Source organism: Manacus vitellinus, unplaced genomic scaffold (genome assembly GCF_001715985.3).
Source record: "Manacus vitellinus isolate BGI_N305 unplaced genomic scaffold, ASM171598v3 scaffold_4_pilon, whole genome shotgun sequence".
NCBI lineage: Eukaryota > Metazoa > Chordata > Aves > Passeriformes > Pipridae > Manacus > Manacus vitellinus.
In genome coordinates, this window is record NW_021940604.1 from 33,543,154 (window position 1) to 33,568,207 (window position 25,054).

The 25,054-nt window shown below is 40.8% G+C and overlaps 1 protein-coding gene across 4 annotated transcripts in view; it reads left to right on the top strand.

Moving 5' to 3' along the window:
• Positions 1-9,995: 9,995 nt before the first annotated feature.
• SNAP91 (synaptosome associated protein 91) overlaps positions 9,996-25,054 on the top strand; it is a 68,840-nt gene continuing 53,781 nt past the window's right edge. The window contains exons 1-2 of one of the 4 annotated variants that reach the window (XM_018078164.3): positions 9,996-10,048; positions 10,979-11,138. In XM_018078164.3, the coding sequence (XP_017933653.2) occupies positions 11,009-11,138 (130 nt within the window). In that variant the 5' untranslated portion in view covers positions 9,996-10,048; positions 10,979-11,008. Of the gene's footprint in view, positions 10,049-10,937; positions 11,139-25,054 lie in introns of those variants that run through there. The other 3 variants (XM_018078167.3, XM_018078168.3, XM_018078165.3) reach the window with 3 other exon arrangements.

Genomic DNA, 25,054 nt, shown 5'->3' on the forward strand with positions numbered 1-25,054 from the left:
TCATGGTTGAGATCAGCCATCTTTCCTACTGAGGGGCTGGAAAGAGACGGCATGCCATTCATATGTTGTTTTTATTCCACTAGAAATACTTTGTGGGATGATTCTGGTAGGTTTCCAGATCCTTTATGGGGCAGGAGTGGCATAAAAGGGCAGCAGCAGACTGGAAATCCAGCTCCATTATTCTGCTCAGTTACTTATTTGCCAATGCAGATCCTCAACAGCTACTTTTAATCTTAAAAAACGGATGGTTTAAATTAATAATGATGGTAACAAGATGCAATCTAAATTAGTTATTCCACTTTATTACATCTATTCCGAAGTCATTATCGGTGATCAGAATGATTATCAAGAATTCTGGATATCAAACCTTCATAATGGATTAGGTGAACTCTCTGATGTCAGGCTTGAGAGAGAAAGACCAGTTCACCCCTACTGAAAAAGTAATTTAATGATGACTCTATTACTAATGTACATAAAATGCATACATTACAGGTCTAAAGGATTGGTATGCTCATTCTGTCTTTTTCATGAGTAGTTATCAAATAGCTTTATAATCCAGGTGAAATTCAGTGCAAGTAAAAAACAGTGTCTGCATGGCATAGAGAAATGGCTGTTTACTCTATGAATGTTTATAAAAGGGATATAAATGCATATCATTAATTATTCTAAAAGACATAAATATAAATATGTTAGCATTATGCAGTGAGATAGCCTCCCTCTACAGTAGTCCCACTCAAATTCATCAAGATGAAACACCCACAAATACTGTGTTCTGCCCTGATCTGCCAAGTCTGACACTGTAAATGAAAGAAAAAAGATGAAAAAGGATGAACTTCCATATTTTCCATATTCTCTTCCATATTCTATTCTAAGTACAGCAGTAAGACTTAGTAACTAATTTACACAGCTGTAAGCCACATATATATGTGTCCATGTGTTTATCAACACAGTTTGTACACCAAAATATAAATGGAGTATAATATAATATACATATTTTCTGTATCATACCCTTGCTACACCTTTTTAAAGATTTTTTTCATTAATTTGCATTTTTCTGGCAATTTTTAGACTTAGTGCCTAGAGATTCACTAAAAGAATTGTTTCACATTGAACAAAGATAGCTTTTTATTGGTTCTGCTCCTTAGGTCTCTAGTGCTGCAAACAGTTTATTATGGAAAGTCTCTAGCACCATTAGCAATGTGGTGAGCACTTCCTCAACATAAAGAGAAGGCAGTCCCTGGGGGTAATAATACTTACATTCCATACAGTGAAGCTGGGAGGTTAAATTAGCATCTGTGAAGTACTTGGAGTTCTTCGAATGGAGGACGCCATAGAAATGAAGGCTAAAGCAAAGTACATTGTGAAGCAAAAATGTCAACAATCATGGCCATAATTTTTCTATTAGCAACATGGAGAAATGAGACATACTACCTGTGGATCAGTTATTACAGACTGAAATTTTCCACTTAGGCTATTAATTATATACCCAGGGATACAAATAAGTAGCCCAGGAGACATGATCAGTTAGGCAATGTCTGTCTTCATTTTGCTCTCAATCCATGTTTGCTTCTAGAGGCTGTTCCTCTCTTTTGAGCATAAAAATTTGTACTCATCTTTAATCTCTTGTTCTTGCAGGTTCTGCTATGCTTCCTTTTATGTGGCCTCAGTCTGGGAGTACAGAATTATCACTTCCCTTACCACAGTTTCTTCTAGAGATCATTTTAGCCATTCTGCCATCAGAAGCAGCATTTCTTGATCAAACCATGCATGCAATGTATACAAGTATGCATACTAAAAGAGCACTGCTTTTTTCTAGTTATAGCCTTTAATTCTCTATGTCACCCCAAATTTAGCACAATATTAGTCCTCACACATGTAATTTCTAATTTGAGGCAGGGTCAATAACTTGCTCCTGTCAGTCTTTGGATCTTAGAAAACCAACAACACTTTCCAGAGCTGCAAAATACTCATAGTACCATCACTTTCAAGGAGAGTGCTGGCACTCAGCACTTCCAGAAAACAGTCTGTCTCATCAGATAGCTAAACAAAGATTGAAAAATTTCAGTAATGTTGGGCTTATTCTTCTTATAGGCTGAACTCAACTTGACATCAGGAAATATTTAGCTCTTTTTCTGAACTTAAAGTAATTAACAGGTAATTGTTTTCCTCTTAGACTAAGTATTCTACAGCAGCAGGATAAACACAGTTTGGCTTCATTAAGGATGATGCTTAAACATTCCTTATGGTAATTAGTATTTTTTTCAATATTTTGAGCAGTCAATAATGTGCTCACCCAACTGCACTAAACTCAAAAAGAAATTAGCTTTGATTCATATTCTTTAAGTAGTAATTTAGTTTACTAACTAAGGTCAGGTGCTGCATCTCCTGTAAAAATTATGCTTTCTTGTGATAACATAAGTGTATAGCCTGTGAGGTAGCATTCCTACCATGGTCTCATTAACCAAATTAACTCATCTACCCCATGCCAAATCTATGATCCTGGTTTTTTATAGTCCAGATTTTCCAGAAGTTGAGGCTGGCTTTTCTGGATTTCTCTTCAAGTATAAGCAGTTTTGATGAAACGAGAAAATCATACCACAACCAGAGGATACAAGGAAAGAAATGAGGAATGCCCTCTAGGCAAGAAAACGTGGTCTCACTATGTGCACTAGATTGAACTGCTGAAGAAAGAGCAGCTGTGAACATCAGGATTGCACTGGGCAATGCCTGTGCCAAGTACTTACCTGCATGGTGTGTGTGCAAACGTAGGATTGGCCAGTTTTCTCCTGTGCTGGAATATGTTTTTTTCCAATTAGATGGTCATTATCAGACTGCAGAGTGAGCTAAAGAATGGTCAGGGGAACTTACATTTATCACTGTTCATTATAGGTCTCTGAGTCAGGATTGGAAATTGCAAACAGCCTGCCACTGTGGAAAACCTTTTGGCTTGGATGTAGTTTGAACCAATCATTCTGTGTAAAAGGATGCATATCTCCCTCTACAGAAAGAGTAGCAATGTCTACAGCTGGGCAGGAAAAAATGCCATGGTACACATCTATCATGAGAGTATGCATGGACCTCCCTATGAGGAGGACAGAAAGAGCCTTCAAACACTCTAATTCATTTTCTCAAAATTCTTGAAAGAGGACACGAAAATCAGAATTTAAGCACTCTTGTAATACCAGTGTCATCCCTGTCATACATAGAAATGAAAATGACACCCCAGTCCTGTTGGTGGTATCTGATTACAAAGTCCTAAGTCTGACCAGGTTTTTTTTTCCACACAGCATCACACTGAAAGTTCAAATATGTTGTTTGCCTGTAATGACCCCTAATCCTTTATCAGAGTAAAAGCTTTCCAGCAAAGTAATCTTATAGGATTTGCTTCTAGATATATGCACTTGACTGCATTAAAGTGTTAATGATTCCAGTTTACGAAGCAATCCAAAATCAGAAGGGCTTAGTCTTTTATATGGTTGTGACACAGTCAATATTATGCAAGAGCAATTAACTGTGCAAGTCATAAAGTCAAGAAGAAGGAGTGAAAGAGTTGATTGACTATGTCTCATCACCAAAATGGTTCTTAGGTTGCCACTGGAGGCCAGTACAATCAAAAGTGTCCTCCTGTGGGTGTACAGATTCAGTTAAAGAGCAACTTCAAGCTTGGAAGAGTAGGATGTGAGAACTCACCACGCCGTACGAGTCACGCTAACACTTCAAAAGCACAGCTGAAGAATTTGGTCTTACATTAGTAGTCTGAGTTTTAGGCTCACAGCCCTCAGCAAAATTATGATGTGCACGGAAAATACCAAAACCATTAAAAGATTAGGGATTAAGTATTGCTAAAAACAGAACCAAAAAATCACTATGATATACATATATGCATATATAAGTTTTAGCATACATTCATATATCTAACTGCATAAACCAGCTTCTTTTCAAGTGAACAGAGGTCATATTTAGTCATAAAGTATTACAATTCATAATCTCCCTTCCCTTTTAAATACATGCTTATCTTTTTATGCTTAAAACTTATTTTACCCTCTGGGTTGAAAATTGTACTTTTATTTGACATATGTCTGAGATCTATTGAACCGCTGCTGAACAAATCTGTCACTGAAATTATAACTTCAGAAATTTCTTAGCAGACTTTGACTGTCACTTTACTGTACAGCTGAGTATTTCTGAGCCTAGAGCAGCGACAGACAGGGCAAGCACCTTGAACAGGAGGTGGGTTGCCCTTCCTGGCCTTGGCTGAAGGCCCACTGTCTTAATAGCTTTTGCCTAACAGTCTCTCCATCAGCTCCTGCAAACAGTGGATAACATGTAAAATAAAAACATGCTGTAAATGCACATAGTTTGCAAAAGTACTCAGAATGTTAAAGTTGCTGTTTAAAAGCAGCCCCCCTTTTGCACAAATTGACAAGTTGCCAAGAGCCAGACAAGCAGGTGAGAGACCAGGCTTAGGTTTCAGGATGGCAGCCTTTACTGATTCAGCTGAGCAAGGAAATGAAATTTCCTTCTCTTGGTAGCCTTTTCTTTTTGGAAGAATATAGAGAAGCTTTCTCCTTTGCAAATCATTGCTAACTGCTTCTCAACCCTAGTAGTACTTGTGCTCAATGTAAGCTATGGCACATAATGCTTCCACTGACAGAGCAGACAGAAGCCAGGCAAGTCACAGTCAGTGAACCATCCCTGGTTCTTTACATGATGGCTGTAGCCAGGATACTACCACTGTTGTATTAAAATACAATTATTACAGCTGTACAGCTGTATTATTGCTGGTTTTAATACAAGAACAATTCACCATTTACAGAAAAATGCTGGCACTTTGTCAGTATGAATAACAAAATAATGCACTGTTACCAAACAATGTTGGTTTTGCTTGAAAAGAAAAATTGAATGTCCACAAAGCCAAGGTAAGTTAAATGCCTATTGTCTTTCCATGGATCAAAACTTCTATGGCACATGAAATTTGGATTTTATTTCAGGCAGCATCCTTCCCTCTTTGAGGAAATGATGCAGTTGTGAACAATGCCTTCAGAGTTACTTTGTGTTCAAAGACAGGATTGTCAATTAGTCAATGAGTAATAAATTTTAAATGTCAATTAGTAGTAAATTGTCTGTTTCTGTATAGTCCCGCAAATCTGTTTCATGATAATGTCTGTGAAACCCAGCATGACTTCACCTAAATTTTTTAATAGTTGTTCTCCGTCCCACTATCAGCAGCTTCAATGGAATAATAAACATTTGTATTGAGGTTGACTTACAACTTTCTTAAATTACTCCTCACAACTGTCTAATATCAATATAAAGCTGTTATTTCTACATTGAATATATTAGAATATGTATCATCTATAGAAGCAGCAAGTTGGGTACCTTTTGGTACACAGACTTGTTTAAATAAGTCTGTAAAAAATTAGTGCTCAGTGTAAAAGAAAGGATAAAAAAAAAAAGATATAAGTGAGTCTGTTGTGTGGAAGTCCAATATACTTCAAAACTCCAGACTTTTGCATTGGAGACTCTACTGGGATTACGAAATTAGTGATCAAAATCAATACTAAATAGTGAGGAGTTTCACAGGTACTGACTTTCATGATTACAGGACTTTTCCTCCATTTCTGATACGTGTGTCCATCTGCCCCCTTTCTGGTCTACTAACCTCAGTGTTATTGCCAGACTTAAGCCAAAAGCTACTCCAGCAGCAAAAGCTATCCTTGTGATGTGGATGACTGGGTCCACTAAGTCATCAGTCAACAGAGGTCTCTAAGATGATATGGATTTTAGGGTTTTCCTTGTGGGAACCAGCATGCTGGATTAGGGGAAGGAACACAGCTGTTTGATCTGTACAGAACAGCACAGCACATGCCAATTACTTTCTTTCTGTAATCATCAGCTCTCTGATATGCCAGTCGCTCCATGTTCTGCAGAACACGACCTCAGTTTGACATAGCTTAGCGACCAGTGAAAGAGCTTTGTGTAACTTTCTCTCTCCTATTAATTCTCTCTCTTATCTAAATTAACTTTTTAATTTTCCAAGTTCTTCAAATACACAAAAAAGGCATTTCCTATAGGATGTAGAGTATATACTTAAACCTCTGAGCCTGTACCCTTACCACTGTGTATTGCCGTTCTCTTAGATTCAGTTGTTGAAGTGGTTCTCCAAAATGTAACGAACCTTCTACCTGGGATGTATGAAACCATTCAGGCTATGTCCTTCTCAGGCCATCATTCTGACTGGAAAATTGACAACCTTCTTTATTTTCTCACTGGCGTTTTATATCACAGCAACCAAAGGAACTACTGGAACAGTTGCCATCAAGGAGTGTGAGTACAGAGGCTGCATGAATTGTTGTGGACAGAACCCACACAAGACCAAGCAATGAGGCCACATTTAACAGCAAAAGCACAGAAACTCCTAGGTATTGCACGATTTGAGTATCTACTGTTGTTTTGCAACATCTGCTGCACGCGTTGTAGAGGAAGCATACTGCTACCTGGGTCCATCAACCTGATACAAAGTCATGAGGATGCTTCTCTTTTGAAAAGTCTTCTCCCCCTCTCCAGAGCTAAACAATCTGTTCAGGACTGCTGCTGTCACTATGGTTACAGCCAGCCTCTCCAGGACCTCTGTTTGTACCACTGGCCCTAATAGTAAGAGAGAGAAGCAGAGCAGCAGCACTGGGCGTGATGCTGGCTCAGGCATAAATGGGATGGAGTCTAAACCTCTGCCTGGCCTCTGAAGGAAGGAAGAAAGGGCATTGAAGCTGGCTGAAGAACTGGAAGACCTGACAGGAGAGACTGGGAAACAAATGAAAAAAGGCAGAATCATGGTGAGAAGACCCTAACTTTTGAGTGTATTTTCGTGCATGAAATCTGTCTGCATGCTTTGCATCACCCAAGACATGGGCATCTCTGGTGCAGAATTCAAGTGTGATGAATCAGCCCTACACATGCCTCCTTCCCTCCATGTGGGTGCCTGAATGTCAGATTAACACAGACCAACTCTTTTTTTTCCTCATTTCAAATTCAGTTAAGAATTATCTTTGTGCATTTATCTCAAAATGGCTATTCAGTTTGTTATTAATACATCTTCTCTCCATTAAGGTTTTCATTATTAAGTATAAAGCAGGTTTTCAATATGAAGTTGAAAGCACAGTTACAAAGAGTCAAAAAAACCCCAATTCTGTGTTATTCTTAACAGCAAGAACCCTCTCCAGTTGCTTATATGGCCCTCATCTAGATCTCCTAGTGCCTCTCAGCACCCAAACTGTTAACCTGGGTTTCACACAGCCAGCATACCAGGCAACTTCTCAGGACTTAGTCTAAAACTACCTTGTCAAATGGCAACCCCAATCCCCTATCTATTTAGGCCTGGGCAGCTCCCTCCATGTTCTCTCCTTATTCAATATGGTTCCTATTTCCTGTGTGGCTTGAACTCCTGTTTTGTGAGGTTGGGTTATTTTTTTGGGGGGTAGTGGTTGGTTTAAAATCCAAAAGCAATTCAGTAGATCACATCCCTTCACTCTTAATTTTAAGAGTACTGATATCTTCTTGTCCTACCCTCTTAAAGCATCTTAGGTTTTCATAAAGATCATCATGCATCAAAAATTCACATGACATGCTTGTCAGGAATGAGATTTGTCTGAAATACTTCATGAATCTCTCATGTCAAATGATCCTGATTTTGCTCAACAAAATCTTTGTATGCAGAAGTCAATGGAAGTCCATCTCCTGACTGTAAGAAGAAATAGAGGAGTTCCATGTGGAGCAGAACTGACCAAATGTGATATAGATGTAAATAAGAAAAATTTTCATAGGGGATTTTATTCATTAGACTGGTTATTTGTTGGTGAATATTTAAGTAATGGCAGATAAATTCAAAGCCTAAAAGGCTTCTGTAATCGCATTCTTGAATTTTTTTCCTTTGGATGCTTCAGATTGTGACTTGGCCACCTGCTACCTTATAACAAAAATACTGAAGGATCTCTTTATTATTTGCATTTAAATTCAGTTTGCAATGCATAAACTTTAAGGCAATAGTACAAATTATTTGACTTATCTTTTCCGTAAATATTTCAACAATATGAAGATATAAAATTAGTATTAACAATCATAGTTTTTGGTGACACAGAAACTGCTGATAACAATCTGGACTAGTTCAGAAAGTGTCTAGACCTCGAACTGAAGATGTACACTAAATGTTAGTAAAAGTTGCATCACTAATTAAATACTTTGCCTAGTATAAAGTGAAAACTATCTTGCTTGCAGCAAATAAAAACACTCTAAATTTCTGCTGGGTGGAATCAGCAAACTCCAAAACAATTTATGTATTTTTTTTTCCTTCTAGTTAAAAGGAAACCTTTTTTAAAGTCAAGCCACTCTAAACTCCTGTCAGTTTTACTACGAAAAGTTAAGTCATTCTTAATGCCAGTAATGAAACAAGAAGTATCTGTAGATCCCAACCATTTCTTTTCCCTGAAATCAATTGGAAGTACGACACCAATAACTGATTGTGAAGTACAGAGGAAAAACTGTTTGTGTGCCTCTGCTAAGACATGCTTCTAGTTGCCACAAATCACTCCATTAATGACAAATTTCTAGGAATGGAAGTTAACATTTCTGTGGTAAACGAAACGCAATTTCCAAATATTATTAAAATTTGTCTGTACTTGAACAGTGGACTATAGTAATGCTGAAGAACATACTACTATATTATCTTTCTGTGCAACTCCAGTGTTTATTCATTTGCTACTCATTACTGAATAGGGCTGAGAAGCACAGACACGTTCTCACTATTGGATAATGAAATTCCCACTTACAGGAACATTCAAAGTTTGCAGACCCATAATGCTGATTGCTAACAGCGACATACACTTTACATCTTTTTTGAAACAAAATCTCTCTCCATATTCAAACACTACATTTGAGAAAACTTTTGAATCTTGAAATCCAAACATCTTGATCTGCTCTGCAGTTAGAGAGGAATTTAACGAAGAAAATTTAGTCAATATCAAAAGCCTGAACATTCCAACACATTTCTTGAATTGACACAGGCACCATTTTAATTGCTGTTTTGGAAGAGATTTCCCATAGAAAAGATTACTTAAACTTTTGAGCATTATTTTAACAGCATTCCCAAGCTTTCAGGCTGCCTAGGACTTTAAAATCTCCTGGTTGTCAGGTTAAAAAAAAAAAAAAAAAACGAAAAAGAAGAAGAAAGAAGTAGTAAAAAAGCTGCTGTTTCATACTGTCACAGACCACAATCCATTGTCAGTATTTTGTTCCTGGCATAATAAATGAAAATGGTGCCGTATGTCTTTGTATGCAACAAACCCCAATTATCACTTCGTGTGCACAAATCTTCAATACTGACCGTACATAGTGTTTTCTCCAGCTAATTAATAACATACACTGACTGAAATTTGTTCTACCGGCAGCTCGAAGTAATTGCTACCACTGCCATTTCGTTTAGACCCCACCCACTTAAATCACTTTACTCCAAAACTAAGTTCAGCCAATTTATGGTAATATATGTATGCTACATTTCCCAATACTCCACGGATCACTCCGTTAGGCTCCAATTACACAATTAAATTGTGGCAATATATCCTCTCGAGTGTAGCACTGGGTTGTAACCAAGACCTTTAGGGTATCTTAGATAACAGAAAGAAAACCCTTCAGGGAACATATTTCAGATGTCTTTGATAACAATAACAACATCATAACAATATTATGGAGAAATCTAGTCTATGTGCAGTTTTGGGATCCCTCAGGGCATTATTTTAAGCGTTCACGATAGGACCACGACGCAGGCAGGGGAAGCATCAGTGGCTTCAGCTTCCCGCTAACCTCCGTGCCCCGCGCATCCCCAGCGGGACAGCCTCCGTATAGGGGCAGCTCCGGTCGACCGCCCCCGCCGCCACCTCCGAGAAGCGGGATGCGGGTGGGGGAAAGGGGTCACCTGACTGCGCCGGGCCACCGATCTGCGGCGGCAAAGGCAGCGCCGCGCCGGTCCGCTCCGCTCCGTCCCGCCCTCTGCACCGGGGTAGGGGCGGCGCTGCTGCGGCAGTAGCGCGGGGATTAGGCTGCGGGAGGATTAAGCCGCCGGCTGGAAATAGCAGCGTCGGCTCCGCGGCGTGACGCCCCTACGCATCCCCGCACGCGGCGGCGGCGCCGGGAAGGGGCAGCCCGCCCCGACACATTGGGCTACCCGGCCGGAGGTCGGGGGGGGCTGCTGGCCCGCGGAAAAGCGTCCTAGCCAGCGGGCCTGGCGGGCCGGGCCGGGCGCGGGCGGCAGACGGTCTGCGGCGGAGGCGGCGGTGCCCTCGCCCGGAGAGGCAGCGCAGGAGGACGGGAGCAAGACGCACTTGACCTAGGTCGCCGCTGGCGCCGCTACATCCCGATCTGCCCCCGCGCCGGATGCTGCACTGGCGGCTGTGTGCCGCCGCATGCTAGCGGCGCCCCGTTTCCCGGCGCGGGGTTCCCTGTCCGGGGCCAGGGGGTGCGCGAGGGGGGAGGCACCAGGTGAGGGCAAAACATGGCGCAACGATGCCATAATCTCCCCCGAGGAGGCGGCGGGCGGGCGCTGTCAGCGGGGCCGGGCGCGGCGCGACCTTCCTCGGGGCCGCCCTGGGGCGGGCAACTGCCGGGGCAGGGAGGGAAGGGGTTCCTTTCCCCCTGTCCCGGGGGCTCAAACGTTATTTGTGTGCAGCCTCCTTCGGCTGCCGTCATTATTTCTCCTTCATCCGTTCCTTGCAACGCCTGAAATACCCTTCTTTCTGCCCCAGGCGGCTTCCAGCTAGGCAGAGGCTTACACAACGGGGCGGGGGGTCTGCACCTCGGGAGGGGCCGGGCTGCCCGAGGGACCATTGTGCGTGTGTCTGTGTGCCCCTGCCTGTGCGTGTCTCTGCCCTGCCTACCCCCGGCGATAAACGTGGGATCTCCCGTTCCCCTCCCGTGTTTTCCGCCCCTGCAGAGGAGACAGCAGCCAGCACGCCGTTCGAAGATGTCGGGTCAGACGCTGACAGATCGCATCGCAGCTGCTCAGTACAGCGTTACGGGATCAGCCGTAGCCAGAGCCGTCTGCAAAGCCACCACGCATGAAGTGATGGGGCCCAAGAAAAAGCACCTGGACTGTGAGCATCCCTTTTTGTTTCCCCAGCAATGGCCCGGGGCTGAGGAGCCTGCCCGCAGGGTGCTTTGGTGGGCCTTTGAGCCGGCTGGCTGTCACGCTTGCTGTAATCCAGCTTGCAGAGCGTAAGAGTGATGGGAAATCTCCAGGAGAGGATGAGTTATTATTGCATTTCTTCTCTTATTGCATAATACTGCTCTTTCGGCCATTTTTTTTCTCATGACCTCTTGCCTTTTATCTAGGAAGACAGTGCAAAGAGTGCCTTGTGGAGCAAGGGTTTGGAAAGAGGGGAGGGGATTGGACACAGGGCAAAATGGACACACGCTTGTCACTGCCTACTTCGCTCAGGATTAAGCTGGGCTGAGGTATACATAAATGCTATGTCCAGAGCTGGCCAAGCATCGGTAGGAGTGTGGCCATCTCCACAGCAGACTTCTGAAGAGGTTTAGATGATGGTGGGCTTAAATGGCAAGGCACTGGGATAATGCTGTGCTGTAGATTGGGACAACCTTTGGAGGGCTTAAGGGCTGTTGCTGAGGTCCCAAATATCTGACAGCAACTTCTCGAGCTGCCCAGTTGTTTCCATCGTGTTTTATTGAAGATGCTGGTGGCTTTATCTCATAGATTTATGATGTGTTCTGGACTGAGGTTAGCTAGTTTCGCCAGGAAACAAGGTTGAAGGCAAAACATTTATTAAAAAACAATGAGCTAGTGGTGGTTTGTCTTGACAATTTCAATTCAACTGTCAGTCCCTGCTTGGAGTCACCAAGTAGTAGAATAGTGAAAGAATTTAGTTGTGTGGTGTTAACTAGTCCTGTTTACCAATAGTAATTCTGTCCAGCACTGAACTTGGCAGATCAACAGCAGGTTTTACTGTCTAAAATTAAGGGGATTTCGCATGTTTTTTTGGACATGGTAAGAAATACTTTCAAGTAAAGATCAGCAGGTTTTATACCAGGCAGTCTCTTGGCTGCTGGCCATTAATAAGTAATGCTGGTGCAGGTGTTTGTAAGTACAATTCTGATGATGCTGTGTTTGTTAAAAGGAGGTAGTATTACTTCTGGAAAATACTTGCAGATTTCAGTTCTATTGACTTTGTAGCTAACCCTCAAAGTGACAAATGGTATGCTGGTCTTTCACTGTATCTAAATATTCTTGTATATATGGCCAAGAAATGCTGGTGAAAGCAGCATTGATTGAAGACTGACTTAGGTCTAAAATGTTTAAATAGATCATCAGTCTTAAAATCATGTATTCTGTCTTGTTTTCTTGTATATTTTAAAAAAATCATCTTGGTTATTGATATCTCTCCTATGTTGTTGTTTGGTAGCTGTGGACACTTTAATCTGTAAGTTGTGTCTGGACTGTCCTGCTGTAACTGTTACTAAAAGCTTTAGCTAAAAAAACAAGTGTAGCTCATGTATTTAAAATATTCATGTTGTGTCTCTGTGTATGTATATATACATATACATATATATATGTATATATATAAACACACATATATATACATACTATCTGGAATAGGCAGGATTAAAGAGAGGTTGAAATAACCTACCATTGCTATATTAAGGACTCTGAAGGGTCTGCATTTGGATATTGGTGCTAATATTACTACTTCAGAAAGTGAGTGTAGTAGAGATCGAAGCCAGTAGCATTCTGTGCAATTTCATATGTACCTGCATGTCAGACAAACAAGAGGAAGAGAAATTATCATCATGGCTAGGCTTCACGAATGAAGATTTAGGAAGGCTCTATCCACGTTAAGAGAAATAATAATTTCCTGTGAAGATACATCCATGCTCATTTTTCCTTCTATTTTCCAATCTGTATTTAACAGTTCAGAGTTTAACTCTCTGGTATGATTAAGGACAGAATCTTGTCTGTGGCAGGTATGCATGTTCAAAATTTGTGGACTATAAATGAAAATCAAGTTCATGTTTTAAAAGAAAAAATATTATCAGGCTCTTAAACCTTAGGCATATCCTCATAACTGTGAATTGATAGGCAATGTCTTGAACTCTGACATATGTCTTGTGAGCAAGTGTTAAAATGGGGTTTATATATTGTAACAAGACAGTAAATTACAAGTTCATCTTCTGAAAAAGCAATACACACATGCACACAGGAGATATGCTGCTAAGTGGAGGTAGATATAAACCATGTGGCTAAGTGCATTTCAAATTGGATAAGTAGTATTTGAAGATGTGGAGAAGGAAAGATAAAACTAGCCAATGCCTTACAATAAGCTTTAAGTCAAGGTACAAATGCCTTACAATAACTTTTAAGTCAAGGTACAAAGGATTTAGATGACTAAAACTTCAGGTAGCCCAGAGTGATGGTTGGAGTGATACTTTATGAAGGGCTGTAATTCTAGTATTGATGTTGAGGTTCTGTGTCCTTAGGGAACTCCATATTTTTGTTAGTGTTTTAGTAGCCAGGTGTCATGTCACACAACCCCTCTTCTACTCCCCTGCTTAGCAACTGGGCTTTGTAAATTAAATTGAGAGATCAACTGTTTAACATGAGTTAAGTGGTTCTGTAAGGATAGGATACAGTGAAGTCTGCCCTCATATGTTTTCTGCAGAAGATAGTTCCAGAGGCTTATAGGAAGATTATAGATGAAAAAGTGTGGGGTGTTTTGGTTTGGTTTCGGGTTTTTTTGGTTTGTTTGTTTGATACAGATTTTCTCCTGAGTATTACTTAGAGGGAACTTGCTCTTAGGAATAAAAAGTATGATTTGGGTATGAGTACGAGTGTGAGGAAGGAAGGAAAGAACAGAATTTGTGTCTTCCGTGAACAAAAGCTGAGCTGCTAAGTGTTCGCTTTTGTGTGTTTTTCTGTATATGCATAGTTTTCAAATACAGACTTCAATATAGATGCTTCTGTCCTTTGGCATGGGCTCTGGGTGCTGCACAGGCTGGTCATGTAAAGAAGTACTGAAGAATCATTAGGTTGCTATCATATGCTCAGCAAGATTTACCATTTTCTTGAACTCCACTCTCATACTAATGAATTCTCAGCAACTGCTGGAAGTAGTGCAAGATGGCATTAAATGTGCTTCTCAAATTCCTATGGGGAGAAAAGGAATGTAAATCTGGACTGCTCTGATGGTTTGGGACAGTTAATATGTTAAAGCTCTGACCATTTTGGACTTAACCAAAAGTTGTCTTAAAGTCACCAGAATGATACAGATTTATATCCCTCAGCTAACCATGTTGTGTTAACTAGATTACAATTAGATACAACCAATGAAGAAAGTCTTCCCATGAAGAAGTGGTTATTAGCAACTTTATTTTGATGCAGTGAGAAGGGCCACTGCAGAGTGGGTGAAGAAGACATATGGATACATAAACTGATTATTCTAGCGGGAAGGCAGTCCTAGAGCACAGCATTGAAGTTTCACTCTCAGAATTGTTCTGAAAAATGCGTTAAGGCTTCACTGAGGGTTGTGTGGGACAAGTACAATCTCAAATGGTGATGACTGATGGTATGAACAGGGAGGTGCTTTTGGAGAAGGGAAATGACTTTAAAATGTGAAAATACATGCTAGATAAGGGAAAAGTAGGTAGATCTGAACTTGGTCCTTTTATAGAGGATCTCACTCAGAAACAGACCATCAGGCTTTCATTTAGAGAAGTGAATTGAAAACCAGTGAGGTTGTTACATCTGCAGTTAGTTGTAACAGGTTCCTCTTTCTGAAAATGTTAAAAATGGCTGGGATTTTTCTTCACTGATTTTGTTGAGTGAATTTCTTTGCAACAGGAGGAAGTTATGGAGTGTATGTTCTAAAAAGACCACATGGTGCCTTCTTACTTCTTCAAAATAATTCTCATAAGGTAGAAGGCCCTTCCAGAGGCCTGATCAAGAGGTGGGAGATGTTTGTGAGAAGTGGAAGCATAGCAGATGAAGATCAGAATTCAATTATCTGTGGCTGTGGAGAGATGACCTGTGTATCTGTTGTAACATATTTCCACCCTAAGTCTAATTTTGTATATTTGTATGTAGCTGGCAAAGGCTCTAAAAGCAAGTTTATAGTTTAATTCATGATGGTAACTAAACTGCAGGGCTGGTGTCAGTATTTTGCTTATACAGACACTTTTTTTCCTGCAGTTTCTACCTTTCTTCTGCAAACTGTGGGGTTGATCTAACGAGTTTGAATCACTATGGTCTCTGCTGTTGAAAGAGAAGCATCTGTTGACCAAAAGCAGTGGACCAAAATGAACCTTTTTGCCTAGGCTCAGTAAAGAGGAAGTTGCCTCTGTCTCATTCCTGAGGAATATGTCTTTCTCTGTCTTTTGGGAGAGGTGGAGATCAATGGAGCTATCTTGAGTCCCTAGACTTCAGTTACTGTTAACTTGGCAGGTTAGAGCATAAGGTTAACTTGGCTGCGTATTTCAGAAGTTGTTTGCTGTTGAAGTGATTTGAGGAGTGTTCCAGGTCTGTTGGCACTTGGGGCCCTTTCCTAGTGGGAGTAGCGCAGATGTACTGCATTGCTCTGCAGTCCAGCTGACAGGCTTTACAGCTGTGGACGCATCTTCAAGAAAATTGCCAAGAACACAGTCCCTGTACATACTGGGCCTAATCCTTCACATTTTACTAATGAAACTGGTTTTGTATGTCTCACTGTATCTTGTATTGCAGTAATTTGTCACAGCCTCTGTGTATGAGAGAACTGACTTTTTTTAAAGTTACCATTGAAGATCAGCTGGAATACTGTGTCTTGGTTTTTGTTGTCATAGCTAAGGTGAATTTTAAATTGTGAACTTCTCTGTCACCCCAGTGAATCGTTCTCACACCTGAAAAGAAAAAAAATCCCAAGCAAGCAATTTTCTTTAATTCATTAATGGTTTATTTTTGTGTAAGGACTTTTCATCAGTCTTTCTGTGGAATAGCTCTCTGTTTCTTTGGGCTTCTACCATGTCCTTTCCCAAAACAGTATTGAAGACACACTTCATTTGGAGGCATGTAGGTTCCTGAATAGGAGTAAAAATGTCTTTCATGGGTAAGGGGAGCTAATAAGAAGGATTCTTTGAGTATTTAAGTGGCATTAACTTTCAATTCCCCCCCAGCCCCACACTGCTTCTAAGGCATATGTAATACCAAGAGAAGGCTGATCTTTTAATTAAGCTAAGACTAAGCTAACCAATAATTCTTCAAAATATGTTTGAATCAGGGTAGAAGTTTAAATTCATGTTAAGATATGAATGTTGAAACATGGGCAGGATCACTTGATCTTGTGCATCTCAGCTGTTCTGTCTTTAGGTTATCTTATGGTGCAATGCCTAAGGAAAGGAGAAGGGAGGAGGAGGGAACAGAAAAGTGGGTAGGCAGTGTAATATTAAACTTTTTTTCATCTAAGCAGTGTAACCTGATAGATGGACTAGTCCTACCCACGCTCCCTTTGTCATTTCCTCAGCTGAGGGCAGGTATTCTTAGACTTTTTCAAGAGTAAGCAAGGTCCTTCTGCTAAACATGCTTTGTCAAGATCATGGATGACAAATTCTGTGACGACTCAGGTCTTTTTGTTGTACTGACTTCCATTAGTAGACCTTGATAATGGAGTAGCTATTTATGAGATCATCAGGATGACAGTGACCAGAGCATAGTTTTAATCACTTCTCTTTAGTTGCTGAGTATGTTTCATAATAGTCTCATAGTGTTACTCCCTTAGATCTTGGGTGACAGCAACTGAACAACTTATAAACAACAACAAAAGTCTGCAACTTGATTTGATCTGTGCCTCTGGTTTCCCAGCCTCACTCTTAACCCTTTGTCTTCTGTGCCTGCCTTACAAGGACCTGTCCCACTACTGAGGAATTCTGTGAAGTCTCCAAGAAAATGCTGTGTAGGTGGGATCAGTCCATAGTTCTGTGTCTCTGCCATGTGAAGAATCCTCTGAAGTGCTTAAGAGTAGATGACAGTCAGGATAATTTTGAAGGGCATAAAGCATTTTGTATGCTATTCGTTTTCCATGCTTCTTGCTGGATTGAGAATTTGGTAGCCAGAGGAGAATTTTCTGTTCTCTTAGTTCCTGCTTTTGAAGAAATGGTAATATAACAGAGGCACACCTACTCTAGTATTTTTTTGCCACTGCTCAAGATTTTTGCTTTGCTCTTCCTGGCCTGCTTACCTTTCCTCGGTACTGGTTGTCCATGACATGGTTTTGGCTGCAAGGCTGGCCTCTGTGAGAAGAGACTAGGACATGCTCTGTGCCAGACACAGCCAGCTCCATGGTATATCCACTGCAATACACAGCTGAGCCTATCCACCGAGCTTGTGGTACCTCAAGTAAAACCAACTTAAGGCAAAAAACACTGGACAGGCAGAGGAAGAGGGAAAAAGAAATGGCAGAAGGAACACCAAGGTTAGAGCTGGAGCAGGAGGTACTCCGTGATGCTGGAGCAGATATCCCCTGCAGCCTGTGGAAGAGACCTCTATTCTCAGCAGTCACAGCTGCAGCATCCTCCACTCCTACCAAAACCTTGCCATGTGCACCCAGTATACCCCCTGGTCGTGAAGGAAAGAAAGGGGTAGACCTTCCTCAGTCAGCTGTGGGCATACAGTATTGCTGAAGGAGCTGGCTCCAGTATTTCTGGAGGTGGGGAAAAATTGGCTGTGGAGGGATGACATTATATCCCTTCCTTTAGCCTTTCTATAGCCTAAAGATGAGTCAGTGGTACCAAACAGTATCATTAGGTTAGCATGCCCTGTTCCTTTTTGGAGCTTCTTTTCAAGGTAAGGGTGGAAAAGCGTAAGTTCTGCTGTGTGCCTAAGGGAAATACTAGAGTCTCACCAGTGAGTGTCTGATGAACCTTGAATTCCAAGCTTGAACATGGCATGCAGATGTTGGTTTGGACAGAGGGGTTTCAAATACCATGGAAACAAGCAAGGAATAAAGCAAACCAGGGTCTGAATCTCAGCACAGAACATATAAAGAAAAGAATGGGTCACCTGACACAGGGCTAAACCCTGAACTCAAACTAAATGATACAATAGAAGAAGCCTTCCTAGTAGCTTTACAGGCAGTGATCTGTAGCACAGGATTTGCAGCAGTACTTTCATTCCCCTGAGTCAGCAGTATCAGCAAGAATGCGGTGTGAAGCTTCATTGGTAAGCTGATATTAGAGTGTCCCCCCCCATCAGATTCAGCATGCCTGCATGATTTTCCTTCTGTCCAAAATTTCGTTTGCATGAGAGCTACTGGCTTAAATTAACCTGAATAAACCAGATGTTGGCAATTGATAGAAGACAACTAGAATATTTGGCAGAGGCTAGCTTGTCACTTTGCAGAATATAGTAAAACCTGCTTTTTGTGGAATCTTGCAAACCATATACTAGACCCCTAAGCCAGTTTTTAATGCTTTTAATCATGCTATTTTGATCATGTTTACTTCTGCAGAGCTGGTTGAAAACACTCAAAATCAATATATAACACGTTTTCCTTGTGCTCATTAAGTCTTCTCTTTAGGTTGTGAAACACATTTGCTGAAGTAGTTGAGAATTGTAGTTCACTAGGAGAGGGGATATACTAGCCATCTGGACTAGCTTCACAAGTGCTATTGGACATCAGCCTTGAAATGAATGTAGGTGGAATAGTAGAACAGTATTTTCTAGGCTGCTGGGAAATGGGGCATCCACTGGGCATCTGAGGCTTGCAGCTTAGTTGTAGGCATAGTATAGGAAATGGCAGTGCACAATATTACTGACTTCTGGACAAGCCAAGTCTAAAAACCCTTCTGTTTCTCCTTCCTACCCTGGACAATGTGATCTCATGCTTTGCTTTAGATTATATCTGTATCTTAACTTAGTTTAATGAAAGGGATTGGATACTAAAAGGTCCTGGTGCTATGCTGATATTGCATATTTATGTAATTTTTACTCTGGGCATTTGAACTGAGGCAACATGTCAGTCGGTTGCCTTTCCTAGAACCTGTTTTTTCTAGCTATTGATAAAACTCAAATGCGTTACTATATTTTTTGTAGAGAGATTTTGTGAGTACATAGACATGATAGTGCTTGAAGACCACCAAGAAAGCAATCCCTGCCTCTCATGTGTACTGAGAACTGCAGGTTGCTGACAAGACATGTCTGCAGCTTGGGTCCGACTCGTGGCAATCAACTCCTTTTGGTCATAAGCCAATATACAAAATTACCACAGGTAGAAAGCAAGCTGACAGGAAATCCTTTGTTGCAGTTGGGCCATAGAGCTCTAACAAAACAGTTGAGCCATGTGCTTTGCTAAGGTTGCTTTACTGCCTCAAAGAAGGAATGAAAAAGAAAGCAATGTTCTTTGCTCATTTTCTCTAGGTATTTAGGAGACTAGGTTATGGCTGAGATGTGAAACACTTGTAAGGTTAGATTGGAGAGTTTGGTCCACTTGAGCTAAGATTATTCTACCAAAGGACGTGTCTTTTCAAGAAAGTCTTAAACTTTTCTGTCCTAAAGAGGTAGGACAAGGCTGTGACTTGACTACTAACAGTATAGCCCTTCACTTCAAACTGACTCTTGGCTTGGCACGAGCGTGGATGACACAATGGCAGCGGGTGCTTCCATACCAGATGGTCAGGGGTTAGCCTGCAGTGCCTGGCAGACTCCCAGTGCCTCTGGCATAGTTTTGTTATATCTCTTAAGTCACTCTGGTAGTTTACAGAATGTTCTAAAATGGTCCTTCACAGAAGTGAGAGAAAGACATGACTGCTCAAAGCATGAATAAAACATGCTGACTTGTCGCCCACGTTTTTTAAACGTGTGCAAGTTTACAAGTTTAGAGGAAGGTCCTCAAAATAAGGCAGTGAACAGTTATCTTGCCACAGTGCAGGACTGCACTAGCTAGGGTGTCCATAATTGAACATAGATGCACTTAAGTGTTCAGTTCAAACTGTTTTCACAAGGACTCTCACTTCTCGTTTCAGGGACTTGTATGAAAGGGGGAAGCCAGCTGGCCTGTTTCCTGGCTCTAAAGGCTGCTGTTTCTCATTACATGTACGTTGAATGTAGACAACAGGTTTAACATATCATTGCATTAGTTCTTTAGCAACCCTGGAGTTTTAAAATCTAACCTTTTTAAACGGAGGCTTGGCTTTGGATCTTGTTGCATGCTTCTGCAATCCAAAGTATTGTGCCTGTCGCTCTAAGTTTTATAGCTTTATGTAAACCTATTAATAGGAGAATATACGTTTTGCTAAGGGACAGCAAGCCATAAGTAAGTCAGCATACCTAGTGTACCAGTGTTTTCAAAACATGTACATTTTATCATGGGCGATGTTTTGTTGCTGGCATGTGAAACAATGGTATTTTTATACGTGAACCTTGCCTGTGACTTTCTGATCTTTCATTCTATGCCACGTACAGTCTTTCTCATTTTGCTAAGCTTAATTTCAACTTCAGATTGCTTTGTTGTTTGTGAATGGCAAGATTGTTAGCAGGCAAAGTTTGCTATGTTTGGAATAGGTAAGTTTAAAGAGATGCTTCTTGTTTATTGGGCAGCTGGCAGTTGCTTAGTCAGTATTATGAGAAGCCACCTTTCAAATATAATGTTCCATATCATGCTTAGGAGTTTAATCGACACTTCTGGGTGTTCCAGTCTAGAGATCTGACTCCACACAAAGCTTTGCTGCCTGGATGCGAGCCTACGTGATGCATTCCAACTTCCCCACTCATCAATAGCTTAATAGGAGACTTCCAATGCCACTTGCAAATGCATCATCCGGAAGCCTTGGTGACTTTGAACTGTTGATAACAACTTACTATTCTCAGATTTTTTAAAATGGTAGTAGTCCTAACTGCATCTTCTATCTCTCAGGTGGATGGTCCATTGAAATTAACAGATTTTTTTTTTAACATTAAGAAATCTGCAGTATGTGAAAAGCTGCTGGCTCATGTTGAAGAGTAAAGCCTATTGGTAATAGATGTGAGTTTTTTCAAAATTATTCAGACTTAAACTTACCTGTCTGTGTGACAGAAGCAAAGAATATTGTTTAACTAATGCAGTACGGGGGAATGGACATAAAGGAATTGCACATTTGGTTTCATATTTTACTTTACTTTTTTATCAAGGAGAGAGTAAAGCAGTGTCTAATTGTGAAGGACATCAGTCAGTTTGTAAAACAACCCTGTTTTAACACACAACATTAACATATGAGGCAGCCAACTCTTACGGTCTTTTTGTTTCTTTATTGTAGATACATAGATACAAGAAGAAATGGATTGAAATGATGATAACCATGTTATAAAGTACTTGCCGCTTAGTTGCGGCTGCTTCAGTGTACTTCCAGGAGGTCATAGTGTTGTACTGGCTGTATGGAGTGGTTTGCGTTACCCTTTGTTTCTTTCTGCTACAGATATGTCCATGTTTTCAGCAGGACTGCCTGCATGGTTGTGGGCATTTCATTCCTAGTTAAGAATTTCAGGTTGTGTCATCATGTGACATCCACTGACAAAAAAAAAATGGACTCAGAATAATTCTGCTGAGGGAGTAGGAAAAACAGGACCATGGTCCGGACATGGCTTCTGAGCCTGCCTACTCAACTGACCTGTTTCCAGCATACAGGCTGTAACTAATCACCATGTCACTGAAGTTGCTTGCACGTTGCCTCATCCCCACCCAAGTTTGGTTTTTTCATGTATTCCCAATGTGTAACATCTAAGTAGGGCAGCTGAAACATCAGGCTCCTTTCAAAATATTTTCGGTCTCATTCATATTTGTAGTGGATTTCAAATTGCTGTTCTGGACAGAGTTGATAGGCTAGTAACAGCTTCATTTCTACAAGTTTATTAAAACCAAATGGTTTTCTGAGGAAAGCAGATCATTTGGGGGTAGAATTCTTCTTAGAATTAGAGTGAACGGCAGTGCAGACACTGAAATAGCTCACACACCATGGCTCAGTTGATTACCACTTTCTGCCAGATGTGTTTGGAGTGTGAGATCAGCCCAGCATGTAAAGGCTGATTAGAAAATGCTGTAGTGCAAAGATTACAGTAGATGTCCCAATGCTGCTGTGGCAAACGTGAAATCCTTGTGTTTCTAGTGTAGCTGTACTGTCTGGATGAAAGCTGCAGTTCGTACTGTTACTGATATTCCAGTAAGCAACCAAGTGGTAAGAGTTATGAATTGATACTATCAACAGGGGTTAGTCACCTTCATGGAAGGATAATCACAGACCACAGCTGGAATCCTGGTATCCAGTCATGGACATGCCTAGTGTCAATGGGCAATTGACAGTCGTCATTTAAGTAGATCTTACTGACTTTTATCCTTCTAAGCAATAATCTTTCAACTCTATAACACCTTTAAACTTGCTTTATTGTTTGCAACAGGAGCTATGATGCAGCAGGACTGTCACTTTAATGTTTGCATGGACGGAGACAACAATTCCATTCCTTAGAGGAAATTCAATAAATGCTTTAAAGGCTTGGCGGAAGATTGGCTGGTGGCTGCAGTTTCATGTTTCTTCTCTGAAATTGGAAGTACTGACTGAAATGTAGAATGAGGTCTGAGATTTGCCATGCAGGATAAAAGTTCCTTTTCATGCAAGTTATTGGTCAAATGCTACTTGTAAAGTTAGTAGGTTTTTTTCCTTGTCCCTTCCTCCTCTAGAGTTTGGCATCTAAGATGCCATATTACAATAGGATGGGAAATAGCATTTCTTCAAGACAACTGCTTTGATATTTTAACCTTATAACCATTGGTTGGTGTCCCCCAAATGCAAATGTAATTTTGCGTATCTTTAACTATTAAGAGCTCTGCAAAAAAAAAGGTAGTGCAATGTGGATTTGTGGCTCAGCTCATCTTTGGAGTAGATCAATAAAATAGAGAAGTGGCACATCTAGCTCCAGAATTACTTGGTGTTTCATATTAACATAAGCAGAACTGCTCAGTTCTTGTCTTTGAGCAGAAAAATGCACATTTCTCTTGAGCTAGTTGTGGAGCAGAATTTGTGTGGAAAGAAGGTTTGGAATGGGTTCTCCGAGTGAGAGGAAGGGAAAGTTAAAGCAGTGATTTCTCATCTTTCCTCTGCTTTGCTGAACTTCTATTCTTGCCTGAGACAAATTCTTTGGTATTCAAAGTGAGCGAATTCTGTACAAATGTGGTTCAAGATTGAGCTTCTTACTACTTTGGACAAGGAAAAAGATTCCATGCTTAATAACTAATACTTTTCCTAGAGTGAAGCTGCTTTAAAAAAGCTGTGGTGGCTGTAGTTGGGAAGAAAGCAGGTAGCATTCTTGGACTTTGGGACCTTTTTCCCTTTGTTTAGTGTTCTGGCTTAATTTGTGTGAGGCTGAAATGCTGCTTTCCATAGTAAGTTTGTACCAGAAAGTTTGTGTTACATATCTTTTGTTGTTCCAGGTATGTAATTCCTGAGTAAAATTGAACCTTTTATTCTTCTGACTAGTTGGATCGTGGAAGTCAGCAAGGTTTTGGACTTTGTTCATAAAATATATTAATTGCTAATTAATTAACTATCTTAAAGACCATACTTAAACCCCTAATGACTGCTACTGAAATTGAGCTTCTACAGCTGGTCTGAATGTCATCTTGCAGTTGTGGTAGTCTCAAGGAGAGAACTCCAGTGTAAACACTAAAGGTAGTGTTCCCCCCGGAGGCAGTGGAGCTGTAAGTTCTGGGAACTTTTTAAGTAAAAAAAAATTCATACTTCATGAAATTTGAAGGAGTTCCTTATGGCAAGACTTATTTTTTTTAACACAGTACAATAACACTTTCCCCCCATTATTTGTGTGCTTGGAGAGACAGCTGCCTTGATTGCACCCTTTCAGATCTCCAGCAGAAGACCACCTGACTTGGCTTTTATTTTCCTCTTTCCAAGAGAGCTGAAACTGAACGTCTCAGGAGGAAAAACCATGTGTATAAATAATTAAGGACCAAAAGGGACACAAATCCAACATAACTAGTTTAATACTGCTAATGATTTGGGATGGTTTTTGCAGATGACTTAAAGCCAGATGTCTTGCCTTGATATGTTGGTTAAGGAGGGATGCAAACTGTATGGAAGTGCTTTAGAATAAAATCATCAATGTTTGTGGGCAATTTATCTTTTGCTTTGTTTCAAAACAAATAATAATGATATAGGAGGTGGTGTACTGTTGTATTTTAAAAGGAACAGAGAGATAATAAGATGATTCTAAGGCTAATTAAACTCTCAGTTTGAGAAACTGGAGGACACTCCAAGAGAAATTTGCTGGTACTCAGTCATTTGCTGTCTCTCCACAGACTCTTTATGTGATTGATAGGTTCTGCAAAACACTTGATAATACAGGTAGTGTGAGTATGCCTGTGAGTAGGCAGAGGTGAAGAAATTGTATATAAAAGCTTGTCTTTGTGTGGAGTGCTGTTGTGTGGTTCAAAGATTGACTGCCTTGACTTCTCAAACTGCAGCAAGTATTTGTCCTCATAAGACTCTGAGATATATTTTGGAAGGAGGAGGTCTTCAAGTAAGGCTGGAGAGAGGAGGTAGCAGTCCCCTTAGGGCTAATGCTCCATTACTGGGAGGGTCTTCATAGTACCTTGAGAGCGTGTGCCCAGTGGAAGATTGTATTTCGATTTGTTGAGTTGGCACAGGCATGGAAGGGCCAAGGCAATACCTGAAAGATGCTGGACTTTGATAAAGGGTAGGCTTGCGGGGTCAAGGTGGGATGTAGCAACCCTTGAGGCAGACTTTTGGGGAGGAAAGAGGAGATAGCATGAACTTCTGTTCTGATTGGGGTGTTACAAACCAGATTAAGTTTCATGTGGAGGTGGAAAGAATGGGTGATAAGCTTCAACCCCACAAATAAATTCCCAGCTCTTTTTTGTGGAATTGTTTGATAATCAAAGCCAACAGCATTAAAATCATCTAATATTCTTATGAAAAATTATTGGAGAAGCAGAAACTGGTAGCTTTGTTCGGCTTTCCTGTACTGTTT